The 19,114-nt window shown below is 38.5% G+C and overlaps 1 protein-coding gene across 1 annotated transcript; it reads left to right on the top strand.

Annotated features, from left to right (window-relative positions):
• Positions 1-14,365: 14,365 nt before the first annotated feature.
• srsf3a (serine and arginine rich splicing factor 3a) lies at positions 14,366-18,984 on the top strand. The gene is made up of 7 exons (XM_084038968.1): positions 14,366-14,470; positions 15,064-15,117; positions 15,555-15,759; positions 15,853-15,990; positions 18,083-18,109; positions 18,210-18,290; positions 18,395-18,984. Exons 2-7 carry the CDS (start codon positions 15,114-15,116, stop codon positions 18,420-18,422), a joined length of 483 nt encoding a protein of 160 aa, XP_083895094.1. The 5' UTR covers positions 14,366-14,470; positions 15,064-15,113; the 3' UTR covers positions 18,423-18,984.
• The last annotated feature ends 130 nt before the right edge of the window (positions 18,985-19,114 follow it).

The raw sequence follows: 19,114 nt of genomic DNA, 5'->3' as shown, positions 1-19,114 counted from the left end.
AGAGGGGGGGAGAGAGAGAGGGGGGGGGGGGGGCAGAATGGAGTAGAGTTGTGGGAGGGCGTCTAGTGTAAAATTAAGGGGCAGGTCTTGGAAAGCAGCCACAAAGTAACACAATGTTCCGGCTGTACTGTAGCTGTACCGCTGCCGCTGCTGACGAGAACACTGTGTTCCAATAGACACCCTGACCTGTAACCCGTTCCGTGCCGAGCCAGGCCGGGAACAGCCTGTACCGCGGCAGGCTGTCCTTTCCTCTCAGCTGACAACACATATCATCAACACTGCTGTGTAATAAGCGAGCCCCGGCCAGGCGCGCAGACGGACGTGTAAGCACCGAAATAAAGGCGCACGCTGCCCGATAAGACGGGAGACGTTTCTATAAGAGACGGTAATACCCCGCCTTTTTTTATTTGATTTATTTTTGTTTATCGGGGATTTTCACGCTATAAGTAGAAGCGCTGTAACGTTTGTCTGTAACTTATTTTAAGGTAGGACTTTCGACATAAATGCTTTTTTTATTATTATTTGCCTGCTGCCTGGTACCTTTTATTGTGATTTTCTTACTGGATGGAGATGATTTGTGGAGATGAACTGGTGTTTACGTTACTGCCGTGTTTACGCTGCTGCTTTTTTTTAAATATTAAAATAGCAACATAATAATGAAAAAGTAGCACAGGTATGAGTCATAATTTTCAACAAAAATGATATACGCTTAATAAATATATTTAATAATTAAAAATAAAAGTACTAAGAAACTGGTCCAAGTGGTGCTATGTGTTATTGTTTAGTTTCATTTCAGGAAGAAGCTATAAAAACGTGCCTAACGAAACTCACCTTGTTCAGGTAGCCTATAAATTGGGGATGCATTAATTAATGCATCCTATTTTATCAGCGTTTGTTTTGCAAATCAGTATTAATCCGCACAGAAAATAGTCCTGCAGCGGTATTGCAGTATAAACTGTAACCTAATGACGTTTTCTATCTCAACGGTTTTAAAGTAAGACAATGTGATTAAGGAAGCAAACGGTTCGGGCAACGTTGCAATGCACAAACGTTAGCAGGAACGTTGGTTGCGGAAAGTTTTCCTAACGGACCTGGAACGTTCGCTGAGTTGCCGCGCGTGACGTAGGTGGACGTTGTTTGAACGTCCCGCTAATGTTGCGTCGATACCTCCGACGTTCTCGGGGGATTACGTTCATCCTGGTTGTCAATGCTGCTAAGTCTTTACTAGCTCATGTACCCGACAACTCAAGTGAGTCAGCTCTCGCACGTCCATTCATTGCCCGCCGTCATCTGACCGCGAGAGGCGTCTCTTTCCCCGCAAGTCCTTTCAGCTTCTCCCGGGAGGTCGACAGGGGCAACCGAGCAGGGATGGGAGGCAGATTGGTCCACATAGCAGTATCAAGGAGTGGGCTACCTTTCAGGAAGCACATTGATGTCATACTTATGAGAGCAATCTATTGGAGCCTATAAATAAATAAAGGCAAAAACATTTTTGTTCAATCTTACATTTAGTTGGGCTTAACGGACAGGCTTGATTGAAATTAGCCTAAGAGATTTAACTGTATTTTATTGGAAGAAAATTCAGATTTAAAAAAAATAATATTCCTTAATCATTAATTAATTAATGTTATGACAACGTATCAATGGCCAGCCATGTTCCTTGGATCCGCACTAAACCGTTCAGTTTGCTGAGAATAACACTTGGATTTTAAAATAAAAATATGACCAAACGGGAAACTTAAAGGGACCTTCCAGGAAGGCCTATTGTTTGCTGGGAAAGTGTGTGAAACAATAACTTCAAGTAATAAACCAGGTGTTGTTATATTTAATCATTCCTGTATAATAGGCCTACTTTGTTTCATAAGCTCATGTTTTACAAGTCAAATATTTATCTGCAAAGAAAAAAGGTTCATTGACCCCACCAGATAGTTCTCCGATCAACACACCTTGGACCAGATGGTTGTCAATACATGCCAGCGTAGTTAACACATGGACTAAATCATGCACAAAGACAAAGGAGATGAAGACATGGGTAAATGTGGAACCGAACCGAGGGGATGTGGGAGTTAATGTCCTAATGTCCTGTTTTTGATGAGTCCAGTCTGAAGAAGAGATAAACAATAAGATGCAAAAACATGCTTGTTTACATTCTTTTGTGTTTAAATAAAGACCATGACATTTTTAAAACTGAAAAATCCTGTGCAGAATGTCTTTGATGAAGTCAGGCTTTCACTGAAGCAACTCGTATATATTGAGGGGGAGGGGATTTCCCATAAAAGTCATAAAAGTTTTTTATGGCCTTGCCTTGGTGCTTTTGTGGCCTGAGGATACTGGTATATTGTTATGTCCGCATAGGATGTTTCCAATACAAAGTGTTTTTATGGCCGCTGCTTCTATTTATGTTCAGTGCATTACAATTTAGAAAGACACAAACTTGAAGCTGTGGCATAGACTCTTGGTGTGAGTATACAGCATCTCCCTGATTTGCTTGACCTGAGGTGATAGTTAAAACTTTATTGCGTTTGTCTTGTGGGTGAATCCTGCAGTCATAGGTGATGAGGACACTGTCTGACCACGCTGCTGGCAGACAGTCATCTTTTGACGGGAACATGATGATCCCGTTTATAACAAAGGTGACATAACACAGGTGAACCTAATTGTGCAAACCCACAGGGATGTTATCAACCGGCTGAGTAATCGTCTGAGCAATCGGTTATCATGAGAAAGTGCTCTCATATTAGAACATTTTATTCCATTACAAGAACAGAATAGTGCAGACGTGGGATGACTGATGTGGTCTTGTGGGCTTAAAACACATACATGTATTATTATTTTTTTTTAAACTCATCACGGCTCCAGCTCAGGCAGAGATTTGTTTGTTTTCCCTAAACCCTCGTCTGTACTGCGGTGTCCTGGTAGCTTTGTTGGCACTTCCTCCCGTCTTGTATGCGTAAGCGGAGGTCAAAAATGAACTCGGCTGACCTGAGTTGAACTGAAACGCATGAATAAATGTCTATATTGACACACAGCCTGAGATGTTGTCTTCCTTCCTGAAACATCACACACATCTTGATCCTGTTGTGGTGAAAGCAGCAACCATAGTAACAAGAAAATGAGAAGGTTAAAGGTTAAATCAACAGTATTTAGATGTTTAATGTCAACATAATAAACATATTTAGATAGACTTATTCATGTTTTGAGCTACAGAGTCTCTTTCTGCTCCGAGTAAGAGTTCAATACTCACTGAAAAGTGCATTTTGTTCAAATAAACCAATAAACACTATAGGGTTTTCCTTAAGACTGGTTTACACATTTACTAAAAATTGTATGAAGTACTAAAAATCTGACAGGCGGTTGCAAGAATGCGTCTTTCTGAATGAGTGTCTTGGTGTAACCAGAAGCACGCGGGTGAGTTCATTCAGGGATACAGGCTGCACAGTCATCAGGAAGTGAAACAGAACAGAATGTGCTGTACTAATCTGATTGAAAAACACTGCCCTGAGTGGAGGCTTGAGAAAAAAAAAGAAGAAGAAGAAGAAGAAGAAAAAAAAAAAAAGATGTTTCATTTAAACAGCTAAAAGGAGAATCCTATGGCAGCAGGGAGATATGTACAAAGACAACAAACTGAGATTAATTCTTCATTTGGTGATATAAAAGACAACTGGTGAGGATAAGGTTAGAAAAGCAGTCACTCTCACACAAACAGGCACGCTGCGACTAAATAAAGCCGGGCAACATAATGCTATTTGTTTGTGTTCTAGGCATCCGTGTTACGTACATGGGAGTAATCTCCTGAGTGATCCCTTTTATCCCTGAACTTTTGCCCCCTGAAGCAAGAGTTTTTTACTGCTGTGTCTGCCAAGGACCCTAAATAAATTATTCCTCATTGACGCTGCTGAAGAGTAACACAGTACATTGACTAACAGGACAGAACTTTACAGTTCAAATTTAATTTTAAACGACTATATGTTATCCTTGACAATATTTGGTGCTCATTTTATTTCCTTAGATAATAAGCTATTATCAATTAACTTAGTTCATTTTTTTAAGCATTTCAAATATTTGACTTGAGTTCAAACGCAATACAACAATGTAAAGCAGTGTAAAATACAGAAGTATTACGCACTCAAAGTATTATAAAATGTATTTAATGTTAAAGTATTTAATATACAAGCAGAATGACTCCTGCCAGTGTTAATTGCACTATTATTGTAGTACTGGATTATAAGAAACATTTTAATGTTGCAGAAAATTGGAGTATTCAAGTAAAGCACAAGTAGGCCTACCTTTATATTCTATTGACTGTTGCTCAAAAGGTTTTTTAAACATAAAATGTATTTATTTATAAATATAATTCTTTTATACCTAATTTCCCCCCTCTGGTTATTTAAGCTCTTGCTCTCATGCATGATGTGAACACAGTAAGATTAAAAGAGTGTCCAAACACCCAGATGTTTGTATCATTTTGTTTTGTCATTTGGTCGGTTTATAATCTGGTCTAAAATAAACATTATTATGAAGAAACTCAACCCTAATGTTCTGTTTGGAGATCCCCTTTAACAACTCAGAAAGCAATGTACCAATGCTTTATCACCTTGATACAGCATTTACTAGTTTGATGAGAATAACCTTTTATTGAACTGAATCATTTTAAAAGGTTAGCTACAGAAAATGACCCATTATTCTAGTTTGGGGTTACCAGTAATATATGGTCAAAGAAGGATTATCCTCATTATAATGTGATACTGTTCATCACAAAGTAGATCCCCCAAAATGATAAGGTTGAATCAATCAATAGCTTTTAAAATACGTCAAACTAAAACTTTTATAACCTTCATGAATGTAGCACTAATCACAGGAATGATGCATCAGACTGCATTAGTGTTTACATGGCGGAGCAAATGAATCAGGAACTGGGTATACTGTATGTGTCCATGTTTAGCCCACAGATGCATGACTTATTTCCTTATTTAGTGTGATAACAGTGCCTTTCTGCATTTCATCAACTTCATCCAATGTGCAAAAAGGTTTGTGGCAAATGTTACTAATTCAGTAATGTTTTACATCATGTGGAATACTTCAGTCGGAACAAAATGAAAAATCGGAAGGAAGTTGATTTTGAAGTTATTATTTTTGCACATAGTAGTGTGTGTGTGTGTGTGTGTGTGTGTGTGTGTGGTTGGTTGGGGGAGGGGGTGCCAACGCGGAAGTAAAGCCCATGTCACCCAAACACATGAACTAAACTCCAAAGTGCATGAACTCTCCCTACCTTCACGGTGCAGCACTTTCACTAAACCTGTGCTAATGTGTGTTATTATTCATCATTATAATGATCTGGCATCCGTCACAGGGAAATACTTCATAGCAATTCCATAGTAATTTGTCATGTCAGACAACTGTTGAATCAAAGGTTATGACAATTGTGAATGATGTGCCTGGTAGCTAATTTGACTGTTCACAATGACACTTAAAGGCTTATCCAAACATATTAGAAAGTGACACCGGCAAACTAACACAAACAAGGAGTGCCTTGGTAGCCGAGTGGCTCCAGCGCACGACATACAACCGCAACGTTAAGGGTTTGATTCCAGCATGGGTCGGGACCTTTGTTGCATGTCAAATACTCCACCCTCTCTTCCCCCATTTCTACACTCGCCTTTGCTAAAGAGGATGCTACTGTGGGGCTTAGTGTGGTAACAATATTATCAACAATATACACGGTTCATCATCGACCACAACTGTTTGCAGACGTCCACTTCCAACATGGGATAAAGGAATTTACATTAGATAAGCATTTTCTTTTGTCTTGTGTTTGCATTTTGCAGTGAGAGGAGCGATAGGTTCAAGGTCAGAGAGGTACAAAGACTTCTGTTACTCACACCTCTTCCCCTTCTTCTTCAATGTGTCTCTATACAGGAAATGAACATACAGTAACCGCCCACCTGAACACTTAGCAGGGGTCGTTTGAGGTGTTTTCTCCTGTTGAGCAATAACCGTCCCGCTCTGTTGATTTACTTATGTTCCCGTCACAGTAATCACTACATGGCAGCCAGTAACTGCATGAATAAAGTTTCCTACGTGATACATAACAGCTAAATGATGTGCTGTCTGCTTCTGTACGATGCACACGATGTTACATAACAGAAATGTGGCAGCGGATTTCTTCAGGCTCGCCATTTAGACTGGATTGTTCTTTGCTGATTCAAATCTTAATGATTTTCAAAATAATTGTTTTAATTTTCTTATTCCTCTTATCAGTGGTGGAAGAAGCACTCAGATCCTTTACTTGAGGAAAAATAAGAGTAAGTAAGAAAAAGATGAATACATTTAATAAGATTAAATTACTTAAAGTAGCATATTAAAAGTAATACATATTTTGCAGAAAGGGTTATATAATATATAATACATAACTATTAATACTGAGGGTTGAACTAGTTTTAAATACTTTATACAGTTAGGTAGTTTAATTTAGATAATTCATGTGGTAGAAGAGAAGAAAAAGACAGTTCTGCTACGTACTTTTGGATTTATTTTATAACCTTTTCTTTAATTTGAGCTTTTCAATACTGAAGTATTTAACTTCTTCCTCACAAAGTAATTTCAATGAAAGAATGTGAGAATTTTGAAACATGAAAGTTCTAGTGTAATCTTAAACATGATTGTATTTTCTGAGCTGATAATGGTATGGAATATACACCTAAAACTGTCAAATAAATGTAGCAAAGTAGACAGTACAACATTTTACAAGTATCAAGTAGCATATAAAAACATTTTTCTGTCGAAAAATGAAGATGACACAAGAACAACAAAATGTGTCTTTTCAGTTATAACACATTGTACTGTTGCATATTTGCAGTAATGCAATAACGGTGGCTCTATCACTGTATACAGTGTGCATTCAGTACACATGCAGTACAACCATTTCAGTTAAGCTAACCCATACTTTATTTTACTCTCATTTTAGGTTCATAATTTACGGCTTTTCATTTTGCTTTTATCTCTTGTTCTGTGATGAATGTGACTTTGCTGCTTTAACAGTCATTTTGCATTAGGTTTCATTAAGCAGCCCACTCTATCTTTCTGTATCTGCAGTGTTGTGGATGCTTAATGGTGACGGTAAAAGAACATTTGCCTGGGAAGTCAGAGTGGCTCACTTTGAGGTGGACAGAGATGATGTTAGCTGAAAGGTCAATACAGGCAAGCAGGAAAGGAGCCCAAGCAAAGGCCTGCCCTGTAGCCTATAGGGTCTCTTTATTCATGCCAGCTGTATCTTCAACAATGTGTAGTGGGTTGTTTATTCACTATTTTTAAAGGAATACCCAACAATTTTCCTCTTAACATGTTATTTAAAACTGGTTGTTGGAGATGTTCCATATGCCCTGTTTAAGGAGGTGGTGTTGTGCACCTATTTTGAGCAGTCTGTTTACATTTTGTGTTTTATGATACACCGTTGTGTATTGTGTGTGGCCACAGTAGATGCATGCATTGAACATTGAACATTTGTGATCCGCCGAAACAATGAGTGCTAAGGTGCTGGGGAGGAGTCAAGGTGTGGGACAGTTTGGCTAGCAGCTCCTTCCACTTCCAGAAGTTTACCCAAAGAATGGGATGTTGTAATCATATAAGGATTTTAAAAATGGCCTGTGTCAATGAATCAATTAGACTGAACCCCAATGTACTCCCCTTTCAACTGAGGACCAACGCCTAAAATCAGTTCCAGCATATCACGCTACAGGAGTAGTTGTAGGTTTAAGGGTAGCCCCTGCTTGGCTCTTCATTCTTCCTGTTTGGCTTTAAGTTCTCTGTGTACTTTGGGTCAAACGTTGCTTTGTTGTTGTGGTTTTCAAAGCTTTAGGCTTCTTCACCACACCTAAAACAAAACCAAGCCTTTGGCTGAGGTCTGGGTATAACCTGGGGTGTCATATGGTGGACACTGGTGGCCTCAGCTCTTCGTGTGGATGAACAGTTAGTTGTTTCAGCTGCATTGATTTTGTGCTTTGTCTTACTTCAATTATTTTCATGTGCTCAGAAACCTGTTTCCTCAGATTCTCAAGCTGTACGCAACATAGTCGGGACACTTGTGGTTGACTTTGAGGTTCCAAAACGGCGGTGCATTCGTTTTTTTCTGTTAGTCGAAACTGCAGCAAAACGTCAGGTGGTTTGTCAGGTTTGAGTTCCAGTTGTAGGATGAAGCAAGGCACGGCTGGTTTATTTACAAAGCACATTTCAGCAACAAGGCAACTCAAAGTGCTTTACACAAAACAGAAAAAGCCACAGGACAAAGTAGAAAGGAAACACACTTAATTCATTATTAAAAACACTAAATTAAGTGCCAAAAGAGATTACATGTTAAAAAGGAAACATAATGAGAGTTATAAGATACAAGAATAAAAGTAACAGTAAAAGATTATTTAATAAACGGCAGCAGCAAACAATAAGTGTTCAGCCTTGATCCAACTAAAAAAAGTGAGAGTTGCCGTTTTCTGCAAAAACATAATTTATATAATGAGCATATCATAGTAATGAGCTAGTTATATCAGGTGTCTACCAATAGCTGACAAGTGAGACACCAAAAGAAAAAAAGAACAACAGGGGATCTGTGGTGTCTTAACTTCCCCAATCGTTTTTGGATTACATTCCTTTTAAGTCAGGTGTAACAGGAAAAACAACTGTGTAGTGAAGACTAGGGAATACCTGTCAATGAGAAAGGGCGAGCACGCGTCGCAGTCCAGGTAGCAACAACATCACATACTTCAGGGCGTATTACATCACATAACTTGAAAAGCTTGTGCTCAAGACGAGGTGACTTGGCCACCAGTTTACAGGGAGTAAACAAATAGTACAAATTGAATCAACAGAAAGGGGAATTGAAACCAGAAAAAGAAAAGTGCACTTCATCAACAACATGTGTCATGTAGATGTGAGTATCCTAATGCTCCACAATTGCACAACCCGCTAGACCAATTTGAAGATTGCCCTCGTGGCCTCTTGGAAATGTAATGCCCAGATGTTTGTGTGGAGTGTCCTTACCCGACACCAGATCGAGATGGCAATTTATCAATATAAGCGGACCATAGTATAGATTTCAAACACTAGCACAAATAGGTCTGATGGGACTGATTTTGTCGTGTTACGCAATGCCTTCCACTCTACTTTGATGCCACATGTGGTCCAACGGGAAGCAGAATTTAGACGGCTTCAATTCCCAACAGTTCTCACCGGCTCTTTTGAAGTGAACATAAGCAAGTTGTTATGAGTATACACAGATCATCTTCTATGACTATGACCATTTCAATGCATTTTGACTTGATTAAAATATTTTTTTATAATTTAATTTAACTTTCTTAAATATTTACCTCATTGTATTTTATTTATTTGTAAATAAATATGCAATTAAAAGATGATTTTGCTTCATGTGGTACATTTCTGGATTGTTTATTCCGAAGAAGGAATGTTTCTATTCTACAGTAAATAACGATTATATTCAAATAATAATTGCAATTTTACTCAAATAATGCAACGTAGGTCTTAACTTTTTCTTCTTTTAAGTTTCAAGTTTATGAACTATTCATTTAGGGTATGCATTTGGTCTATGCTTTTATACAAAGAGACTAAGGAATGTCCTGATTCTGCATCACCTCATCTTAGACATTGGGAATGTTGGTATTTCAAGACTGACATTTCTGACAGCCAAAAGGTGACTAATAAGGAAGCCTTTATGTGCCATTAGCTCTTCCCCTCCTCCAACAAACACAGGATTCCAGACAACTTTGTGATTTCTTTGACCGATATTGACCCTGTATATAAGTTACTGATGAAAGTCAGTTCATGGTCTTATGCCAGCTGTCTTAAGTGTAGTCATTCCATTGTAACAGGAGTAGCTTCCTGAATGTAGTGCTTTTGAACTGGTCCTCTGTACATATCATTCTGTACAGTCACTCTTGTACGTGGGAGAGCATTTTTGAATCTGAGGCATATGTTTATTTGCTGATTCTCCTCAAGGCCAAACAGACATAGACCACCAACATATAACAGAGAACATTTGTACAAGTGATGCAATCAAGAAGTAACTGCTATCTTCCCAGCACATCAGCAATGTTAAAGCTCTGCAACCAATGGTACTAAGGATTACCTTGATTTGGGGGGCTTGGTCCTCTTCATGTGCATCCTGTCCACAGGTCACAGCAGCTGCATGACTGCAAAACAACAACAGGAGAATCACTTTGGTTACATTATATAAGAGGAGCTAGCATTTAAAGGTTGTATCAGCGATTCTGGTTGCCCTCACTTCCGTTGCGAGATCTAAAACAAACAGAGCCAGCTAGCCCCTCCCTCCCGTGTTTTGAAAATGATCATGGACGCGCATTTTCATGAACGTGCCACCCACCCCTTGTCTGTGATTGGTTGGAACACTGTTTATTTTGCTTTTGAGGTGTTGGTAGTACCATTTGTTTTTGTGTGCGATCTCGGAGCCTAGGCTGCCTAGAGAGAGGCGTTTTTTTGACGGCCTGTTTATGGGGCGGGCAGCTAGCGGATCGTGAGGTAAAAACAGATGAATGTGATCATTTATGTTTCGGCCCAGAATCGCTGATACAACCTTTAATGAGAGAATTGCATTGTCAAATAATGGCTGTGGCAGGTTACCTGTAACGATGGCTATATGGATAGATTTTTGTTATAATAGTGAATGGATAATATATCAAATTGCATAGTTTTTCAATCGAATAGTGCTTTATAAATATGGACAGCATTATAACAATAATAATAAGGTAAAAAAACATCCAGTGGCAGGTGAGAGACTCAATGTAACATATACTTAGAAAGAAGTAGAGAGGCAGAAGGTGTAGGAGATGACAGGATGGCATTCTATACCTTTTTAAATAACAGGGTTAGTGGGTGGAATATAAAAAAGTGATATGATATGAACCTGTCCAGGGTGAACCCCGCCTTCGCCCAATGACAGCTGGGATCGGCTCCAGCCCCCCCGTGACCCTGAATACAGGATAAGCGGTAGACAATGGATGGATGGATGGATGGATATGATATGATGTTACACTTGTGTCCAGTAGGTGGCAGTATGCAGCTGGAAGTTTGCAATCCACCCATAAACCACATATACCTTATTCTTATCACTTTCCTTCAGCCAGGCTTGGTGGTGGACTTCACAAACAAGGTTGACTCTGTCCCCTCCTTCTGCTTCTTGACCCTAGTTAAGGTCTTAGTGAAACAGTCGGCAGTGAAATGAGCACCACCACACACTCTTGTGGACACAGCAGCAAAACGACAAATTTGTCACAAAGAGATCTTTCTGGCCTTGTAGGGGAGACTACTGGGCCGGCCCCCCAAATCATTTTCTTCTCAAAGAAAAGAGCAATGATGGTTGTCTGGGGTCACAGTAACACACTCCTTCACATTCTCCTTCACGGTTCTCTGCTTGCAGGCTAAAAGATTACTCGTGAGAGAGATATTCTCCGCATGAGTACTGTGAAAGCAATCGCCAAAACAATGATGCGTGCACAAGGCTCCTCTACATCCGCTGGTGGATCTCATTTGCTCTGGTGACATACGTCATATGTTTCACTCACTGAGGTGGATTTCTGAAGCTCCTCAAATTAAACATGAGGATATTCTGCAGCAGCTTTTTGTGACCTGGATGAACTGGACACCTGGTGATGATGTAAAAAAACAAAACAATTTGACTCAATATGTACATAAAACAACTTGATGTTTTACTCGTTACTATGACAATATGAGTGACAAATATCTCTAACTATTTTGTTAACGAAATGTCTTTATTCAAAAACATACTATTTTTGGTTTGAAACCGATTATTCTCTAAAAAAAATGTATATCGCATTTTATTAATTTCTTCACTTTTTTAGAAAAGCAACACGTTCTTAGAAAATGTTACAGAAACAGCTGATTGTTGTATTTTAAAATGTTCAAATTATTAATATTCAACTAATTTAAATATGCATTTATAGGCCTTTGCCTTTTGTCCGATGTGTTAAATATTTATTGTTATCAGCTCTCCTGTATTGTGTTGTGTAAATTATTTTGTGTTGTACAACATGACATCAAGAACATGTTAATGTTAGCTAGTGTGCTAATATGCCAATGAGCTAAATTTGACTGAAAAATAAAATATAAATAAATAAATAAAAATAAAGGAAAACATTTTTTAAAGGGCTAATATCAGTTAATCTAAGATAATGGAATAGTTGGCTATTTGATAACAGTTCTTAAATTATTTTGCAGAACACATCAAAGTGTACTTTTATCTTCCTGAAACCATTGTCCTTTTCTGTCTTCCTCCCATTCCTTCAGCCTCAGTATTCCTCCTGTGTACGCTGATAGTCCCTCTCCAATAATTTTTCATGTCTTGACAATCATTTCTGGAACAATAAATGGATAACTAAACTCTTTAATGCATCTGTGAAATGTTGTGTTCTGTAATGCGGACATCAGGGATGTTTTAAACACACCTGTGCATTGTCTCATTGTCTGATATCGAAGATGATCAAACTTTTTGATATGTGTGTTTGCTGTTGACCCAGATATCACACAATCCTTAATATTGATCTTATGAATCCACTGTGGCCTTCAAAGCTGTCCTATATGTCCCACATTCACTTCCCACTAAAATAGTAAGTGTTTTACTCTCTCAAATTCTTGATTATATAGTTTCAGTTTAACTGCGTTACCTAAACATTTCCATGTAAAGAACATTTCCTTTGTCTTATCTATTGATAATTAAAACCCCATTTATATGACCACTCTTCTCATAATGGTTCTCTGCAGTTTCTTTACTATGATGTATTCCACTCTTCCAAATTGCTCCATCATCTGCAAACAATGAATATCCCATCCTGTTTTCTATTTCCATCAACACATCATTTATCCTTTTGTGAATACCTATTCCTATTCGTACTTGTATTGATCTATTTAGTAAAACATTGTTTATCTATCTATTGATTCACTCTGATTTTTGGATATATATCCTTTGCTTTCTACATAATATGTGAGATGTTCACGCATCATGTTCCGCATTATTTTGCAGATGTTGATGTCAAAGCAATTGGTCTATAGTTCCCTGGGGTTGTGCAATCTTTTCATGGTTTGCTTATTAGGACTAGAGCAGTCTCCTTCCAGCTTTGTGTCAGTTTCCCGTCCTCCCAAACCTTATTATATAGTTCAAGTAATCCATCCTTGGATGATTCATTTACATTTTTTTTTTCTTGTTGTTATATAATCTGATCCCTGTCTACTGCTTGAATTTGTTTTGTTTTTTAGACATGTGGCTTGGTTCTGTCTTTGTGAAAGGCCTGTTTAGCAGATCATTAATATATTCCTTTTGCTTTAACAAATCTTTGTTCCCCACTATCATAATTCCCTTTTCTCTTTTTTCCTCTAGACTAATATTGTCTGAACTATGAATCTCAACAAAGGTTAACGTCTCTGCTTTCTCCTCATCTCTTACTGCTGTTCTTTCTCCATCATGTACTGATCCATACTCTATGTTTTATCCCCCTCCTTACATTTGCTTGCAGCTTTTTGTATTCAATATTATTCTGAAAATGTTGACTCTTTTTAATACTTTAAATGCTTTGTTTCGAGACTTAATGGCTAGATCACATCCCCTTGTCCACTAAGGTACACTCTTTTTGTGCTTACCTCCCTTATTTTGCATAACCATCTAGAACAGCTTGACAAACACAATCATTTAAATGATCAACATTTCCGCCCCCTACTGGTGTTAACCATCCACTACCACTAATCCTATTACAGCCAGCCTTGTAAATTGTACGGTTGCTTTCAGAAACCTGAATATTCCCTTTCTTCCCTCCACCATGTGGCATCTTTAACCCTGGCCTCCCTCCCTTCTAGCCCCATGTAGTCCTGCAGTCATTATCTCCTCTTCATACTTCCTGCATTAAATGGTGCTCTCCTGTGTCGTTAGATAATATTGCTGTGACACATTCTTAATCTACTCATGATTACTTGTTCTCTTCTTGTTTTTTTTTTACTCCACCCTACTTTATATTCAAACGTAGTCAAACTAATTCGCATTAGTGAATATTTCATTCAGAAGTTCTGTATGATTTCTGGCTCATCCTGTTTAAATACTCACTCCGGTGCCCGGAACTGATACATTTGTGTTTTACTTGCTGCTCGCACATCTTCTACCTACTTGAATGCTAACAGACATTTAACTACAGTTTGATGTTAGAGGGTCTGTGAAATAAACAAACTACGACTCTACTTCCTTTTCCTGGATCTATACTATTCATAAACTAGATCTGCTGTTTTACGTCTAGTTTCGGTCTTCGCTTAAACCGGATGTAGGGCGACGTGTATATATCTACGTACGTGTGGTCACAATAAGTTAAGCTAGCAGCTGAAACAGGCGGCGTGTTGTGTGCTGCTTACCTTTTTTGTCCGACTGCAGACATAAATATACATGAAAAAGGTGAGCTACGTGTGTTAAATATGGCGAAATGCTCGGTTCCCTCCGTGTGTGCGTCGGTTTGTGTGCCGGTGGGCTCAGAAGTTAATTTTCGCGTTAGCCGTTTTATCGTGGTACACGCTAATTTGGCTAGCTACCTTCTGCTAACAGCTAGTGCTAATGTGTGCATGGCTGTTTGCGGATGTTGGGAATCCCGGCAACATAAATCTTTGGTAATTGTTACGGTTTAATCAACAACGGAAGTATCATATTTGTTGTTTGTGTAGTGATGGTGTAAATAAGTAAAAATAACGCGATTAAAACTAACTAAGCGCGCGAAAATATGGTCTAACGATACCTGGGCCGTTGTTACGCACAAGCTAACATGCTAAATGTTTTGAGTTGCTAGCTAGCACACGATTGGTGTGCAGTTAGCGTGAAAAGTAGACCGATATAACCAATGAAGGCGCTCAATTGATTGAGGTCATTACACAGCCAGATGTTTATCGTGGATCTTACGATATTTTTAACCTTAACGTGGACACTAAATTGTGAGTTGTTGACGTTTATTGGTCATGTGGCTGTGATCATTTCTGACCATCCGTCTTCCCTTCCAGGCACATCTGATCTAAGGACTCTTAACAAGAAGATATTTAAAGCTGGTGAAATGAGTAAGTTATGATTCTTAACCTTACCTTTTGTTCTTAATGTTACTTTTTGCTCCATCTCAAAACACTCCGTTTACTTGCTAGATGATTTACACATAAAATATATGGCATTTTCTTTGTGAAATAAAACACAGGGGAATCCTACACTGCTGGCTGAATCACAGTATTTCACCATCTACCAGCAACAGGCAGATGCATGTTCAAATTCACCAGCCACTAAATGGCAGATCATTATCTTGTGTCTGAAATCTACCAGCACTTTAATATTTGTTATTTTTATTTTATATCGCACACTTTAGGATCCTCCTTAAGCCAGGGATATGCACTGACATTAATGATTTGTAATAGTGGAATTTAACAATGTAACAGGATGTAATTCTTTGCAATTACATTATCCAAAATTTAACACATTCCCCCATGCTTGTGTCTCTTTCTTTCAGGCCAAAATGACCAATTTCCGCTTGACTGCAAGGTTTATGTCGGGAATCTAGGAAACAATGGAAACAAGACTGAGTTGGAAAGTGCTTTTGGGTACTATGGTCCTTTAAGAAGTGTTTGGGTTGCCAGGAATCCCCCAGGCTTTGCTTTTGTAGAGTTTGAAGATCCCAGAGATGCATCCGACGCCGTGAAAGAACTGGACGGAAGGTAAATCCATCAATAAATTTTTTTAGTAGTAGTTTTGTGGTGCATTTTTGTTTGTTTTTTTGCACTTTCCCACTCATGTGATGACTTGTTTAGATTCCTGTGTGGCAGCCGAGTGCGCGTTGAGCTATCCAATGGGGAAAAACGCTCAAGGAGCCGCGGTCAGCCCACATCCTGGGGGAGACGCCCTCGAGATGATGTCAGGGGGCGACGTAGTCCTCCAGTGAGACGCAGGTATGAATTTCCTACTTGATGATTCCCCTCACTGTTTTTATTTACAGTCTCATTTGCAGTGTTTCTTTAAGCACAAATGACAAGGCATATTTACATTTCCCACACATTGTAAGAATTTTTAGTCTTCATCAAAATATTAGTTACTTTTTCAAAGCCATTTGATTCTGATGACCTCCCACGCTGACAAATAATGTCTTGCATCTTAAGGTTTTTCAACGTTTTAAGCCAAAACAACGTAGGAGGAAGTTTCTGATTGGGTGCCGATGTGACCTATCTTTAATTATCATTCTTAAGTGCTGTGAATCTTAATACAATGATTATTATTTGAAGTATGCAAAATTAGTTCAATCTGTAATCTGTGGATCAGAATACTTCTGGATTTGATATATTGATGTCTCTCCCTTTCTGTAATGTGGTCTGGAGTGACACTTTTTTTTAAACACTTTCTTCAGGGGTATTATTTATCTTTGTACATTTTTGCTAAGTTTGGCAGCCAAATCCAAATGCAGTTAATGTCAGCACTTGACTTTTTTATCAAATTAAAAAAGACCAAGCCCTACCAGAGTGATATTGCTTAACGGGGACATCTCAAGAGGCACTGTTTTGCATTTCATCATTCTTCAAACATCTTTCTTTATAGGTAATTTCTAGAATTACTTTCTGCAGGTGTAAATTTTGTTTTCTTTCTGAGTTCAGTTGCCATCTATTAATAAAACTGAACCCCGTTGCAGAGTCACCACCACGCTTCTCACCATCTGAGTCAGTCAACTAGTCTTCTTTCAGCATCATGTGACTGCTGACCAGGGACCCCCAATCAGCTTGGCTGGTGTTGTCACATGACCACGGCGCACCGCCAGTCGTCAGGTTCCACCAACCTTTTGGTTCCTGAGCATGCAGTTTGCAGCATCCTCCTCTTCTTCCTCCAACCTTAACCCAATCGACAGCGGCCCACTTCACATTATCAACCAATCAGCGTCTTTACTCTATTCTCCACACAACTACTGTATCAACGGGAACAGCCCATGGCTTACGTCCCTTCCCCCACACCCCCCAAAAAAGGCAGGGAAAATCGACAACTACCCCTTCCAACCAGCCACCAGGCAACTTCATATCGCCAACATTTGCATCATGTGGCAAATCCTCTCTGCAATTCGACTTCACTCACCATCAGTCTGGCTTCCTTGCGTCATTTCTATCTTGTCCAAATCCCCCAAAATAGTAAGTTACTTTTATCCTGCTCTTTGTAGTTTTTTTAATGCTTACTCTAGCTTTCAAAGGTACTTTCCAGTTTTCCCTCAGCAGTTAAGTAATTTAGATCAAGTTCAGTGCAGAGCTGCAGAAGTCTACAGAAGTTGTGGTCAAGGAACTTTGCTGCCAGTCTTCTATTTTAATTTAAAAAAAAAAAAAAAAAAACTACATTTATTGGATGTTAATAGTGAAATTCGGCTACAGAGTGCATTTTCATGGCTCGACATTATACAGTATCCTTTCACCTGTGCCCCCAGTTTCTGAATTAAAAATAACAATTAAAATTGCAATCTTCAGAGCAAATGCATATCGATTACTTATGGTTGTGATGCTACTCTAACAAGACAGTGGTTCACTATGTCTTACATCCAGGTTTCTTTGAACTAAAAGTAAGCACAATCACAGTATCTGTTTCTGATCAGGTCTTTATCATGGACTTTGTATAGGTGCACAGACTGTGTGCCTCCAGTGTTAAAAAGCAGTTTATAGCAGGCAGATGATCTAATATTCCCACTTGTCTATATATATATATATTATTATATATTTTACTTATGCGTGTGCCAGGCAAGCCATAATGTCGAGCCCTGATTTTGTTCTGTATTCTGAAATCTGGCTACATGATTGGCGTTCATTGGACAAAGTTTCCTTTTTCAATGAGTTGATCTTAATGCAGCTCGTGGATGCAGATGAGCCTTCTATTTAACGACCAGGCACTTCGTGTAACCATGTTCCACGTGTAATCATGTCTCTAAGGATCAAGAATACAGAAGGTTAAATTATATTTCCTAATTTTTTTTGTTTGTTTTTGTTTGTTCTTTTCTTTTTTCCCCCTTCACATTCACAGTAGGAGGAGGAGCCGCAGTCGCAGCAGGTAAGTTCGTAAAAAGTAGTTTTGTAGTTTTTTTTCTAATTTAATGATAAAATTCATGTTAATTGTTTTTTTTTTTTTTTTTTTGTGTGTGGTTCACCAGGTCTCTTTCAAGAGACAGAGGCAGGCAACGTTCTCTCTCCAGAGACAAGAAGTGCCAAAAATCCATCTCCAGGTCAAGGAGGCAAGTTTGTGTTATTTATTATTATAATACTGTACTCTAAAACGTAATCTTGTATTTTAAATGATCATTAATACTTGACTTATTCGCTATGCTTTTTATTTCAGTCGTTCCAGGTCCAACGACAGAAAATGACGACCTCTAACGTTGGGTTCATCTGCAAGATCTTGCTATGGTTAGGGGGAAAATACTAATTTTTATATGTTTTTCTTTTCTCTGGGATTGGCCAAGTTGCATATTGTGTAAATGCAGTCTGTTGAATTAGAAACAAAGGACAGAAGTCTTTCTCCTAAAGCGATTCTTACCCTGCATGTTTTGAAATGGAATACTGGATTTTGTTTTACATTACCATTCTGTTTTTAAACTGTTGAATTAAAGCTCATGTTATGTTTTTATTTGTTTGCTTTTTTTAATTCTTGGTTGACTCTTAAATTACTGTCTCTGGGTTGATATGCGATGCACCACCAGTAGGAGCGTACTTTATACCGGTGACGTTGCCAGACAGGTAACATATGTTGGATACTGGTGCCGTTTGCAGGCTTTCCTTGAAACCCAAAACATCTGTAATTCTGTGTTTTAACTGTCACCTTTGCAACAAAAAAAGGCTTTTACTTTATTGATTTTTGCTTGACTCTTGAGTTCTGACAATTTGTGCTGCAGGTAAACAACTTGTTCAATAAATGATTTTCCAAGGTGACACTATCTTTCTTTTGTGTATGGGTGTGTGGTGGAGGGGGAGGGTGTGCATAAACCAACAATATTAATGTAAAGATTCACCATATACAATAATCGTGACATTTTGTAAAGGGATGTTAAGCTTTTAAGTT

The sequence above is a fragment of the Eutrigla gurnardus genome (assembly GCF_963514095.1).
Source record: "Eutrigla gurnardus genome assembly, chromosome: 2".
In the NCBI taxonomy this organism is placed as follows: domain Eukaryota; kingdom Metazoa; phylum Chordata; class Actinopteri; order Perciformes; family Triglidae; genus Eutrigla; species Eutrigla gurnardus.
The sequence above is the reverse complement of the archived record's forward strand: the minus strand, read 5'-3'. Positions and strand labels throughout refer to the sequence as shown.

Bases quoted from the DNA above. Each gene is read 5' to 3' on its own strand.
- srsf3a (XM_084038968.1), top strand. The intron at 15,760-15,852 runs GTAAATCCATCA...TGACTTGTTTAG, and splicing joins GTGAAAGAACTGGACGGAAG to ATTCCTGTGTGGCAGCCGAG. The intron at 18,110-18,209 runs GTAAGTTCGTAA...GTGGTTCACCAG, and splicing joins AGGAGCCGCAGTCGCAGCAG to GTCTCTTTCAAGAGACAGAG.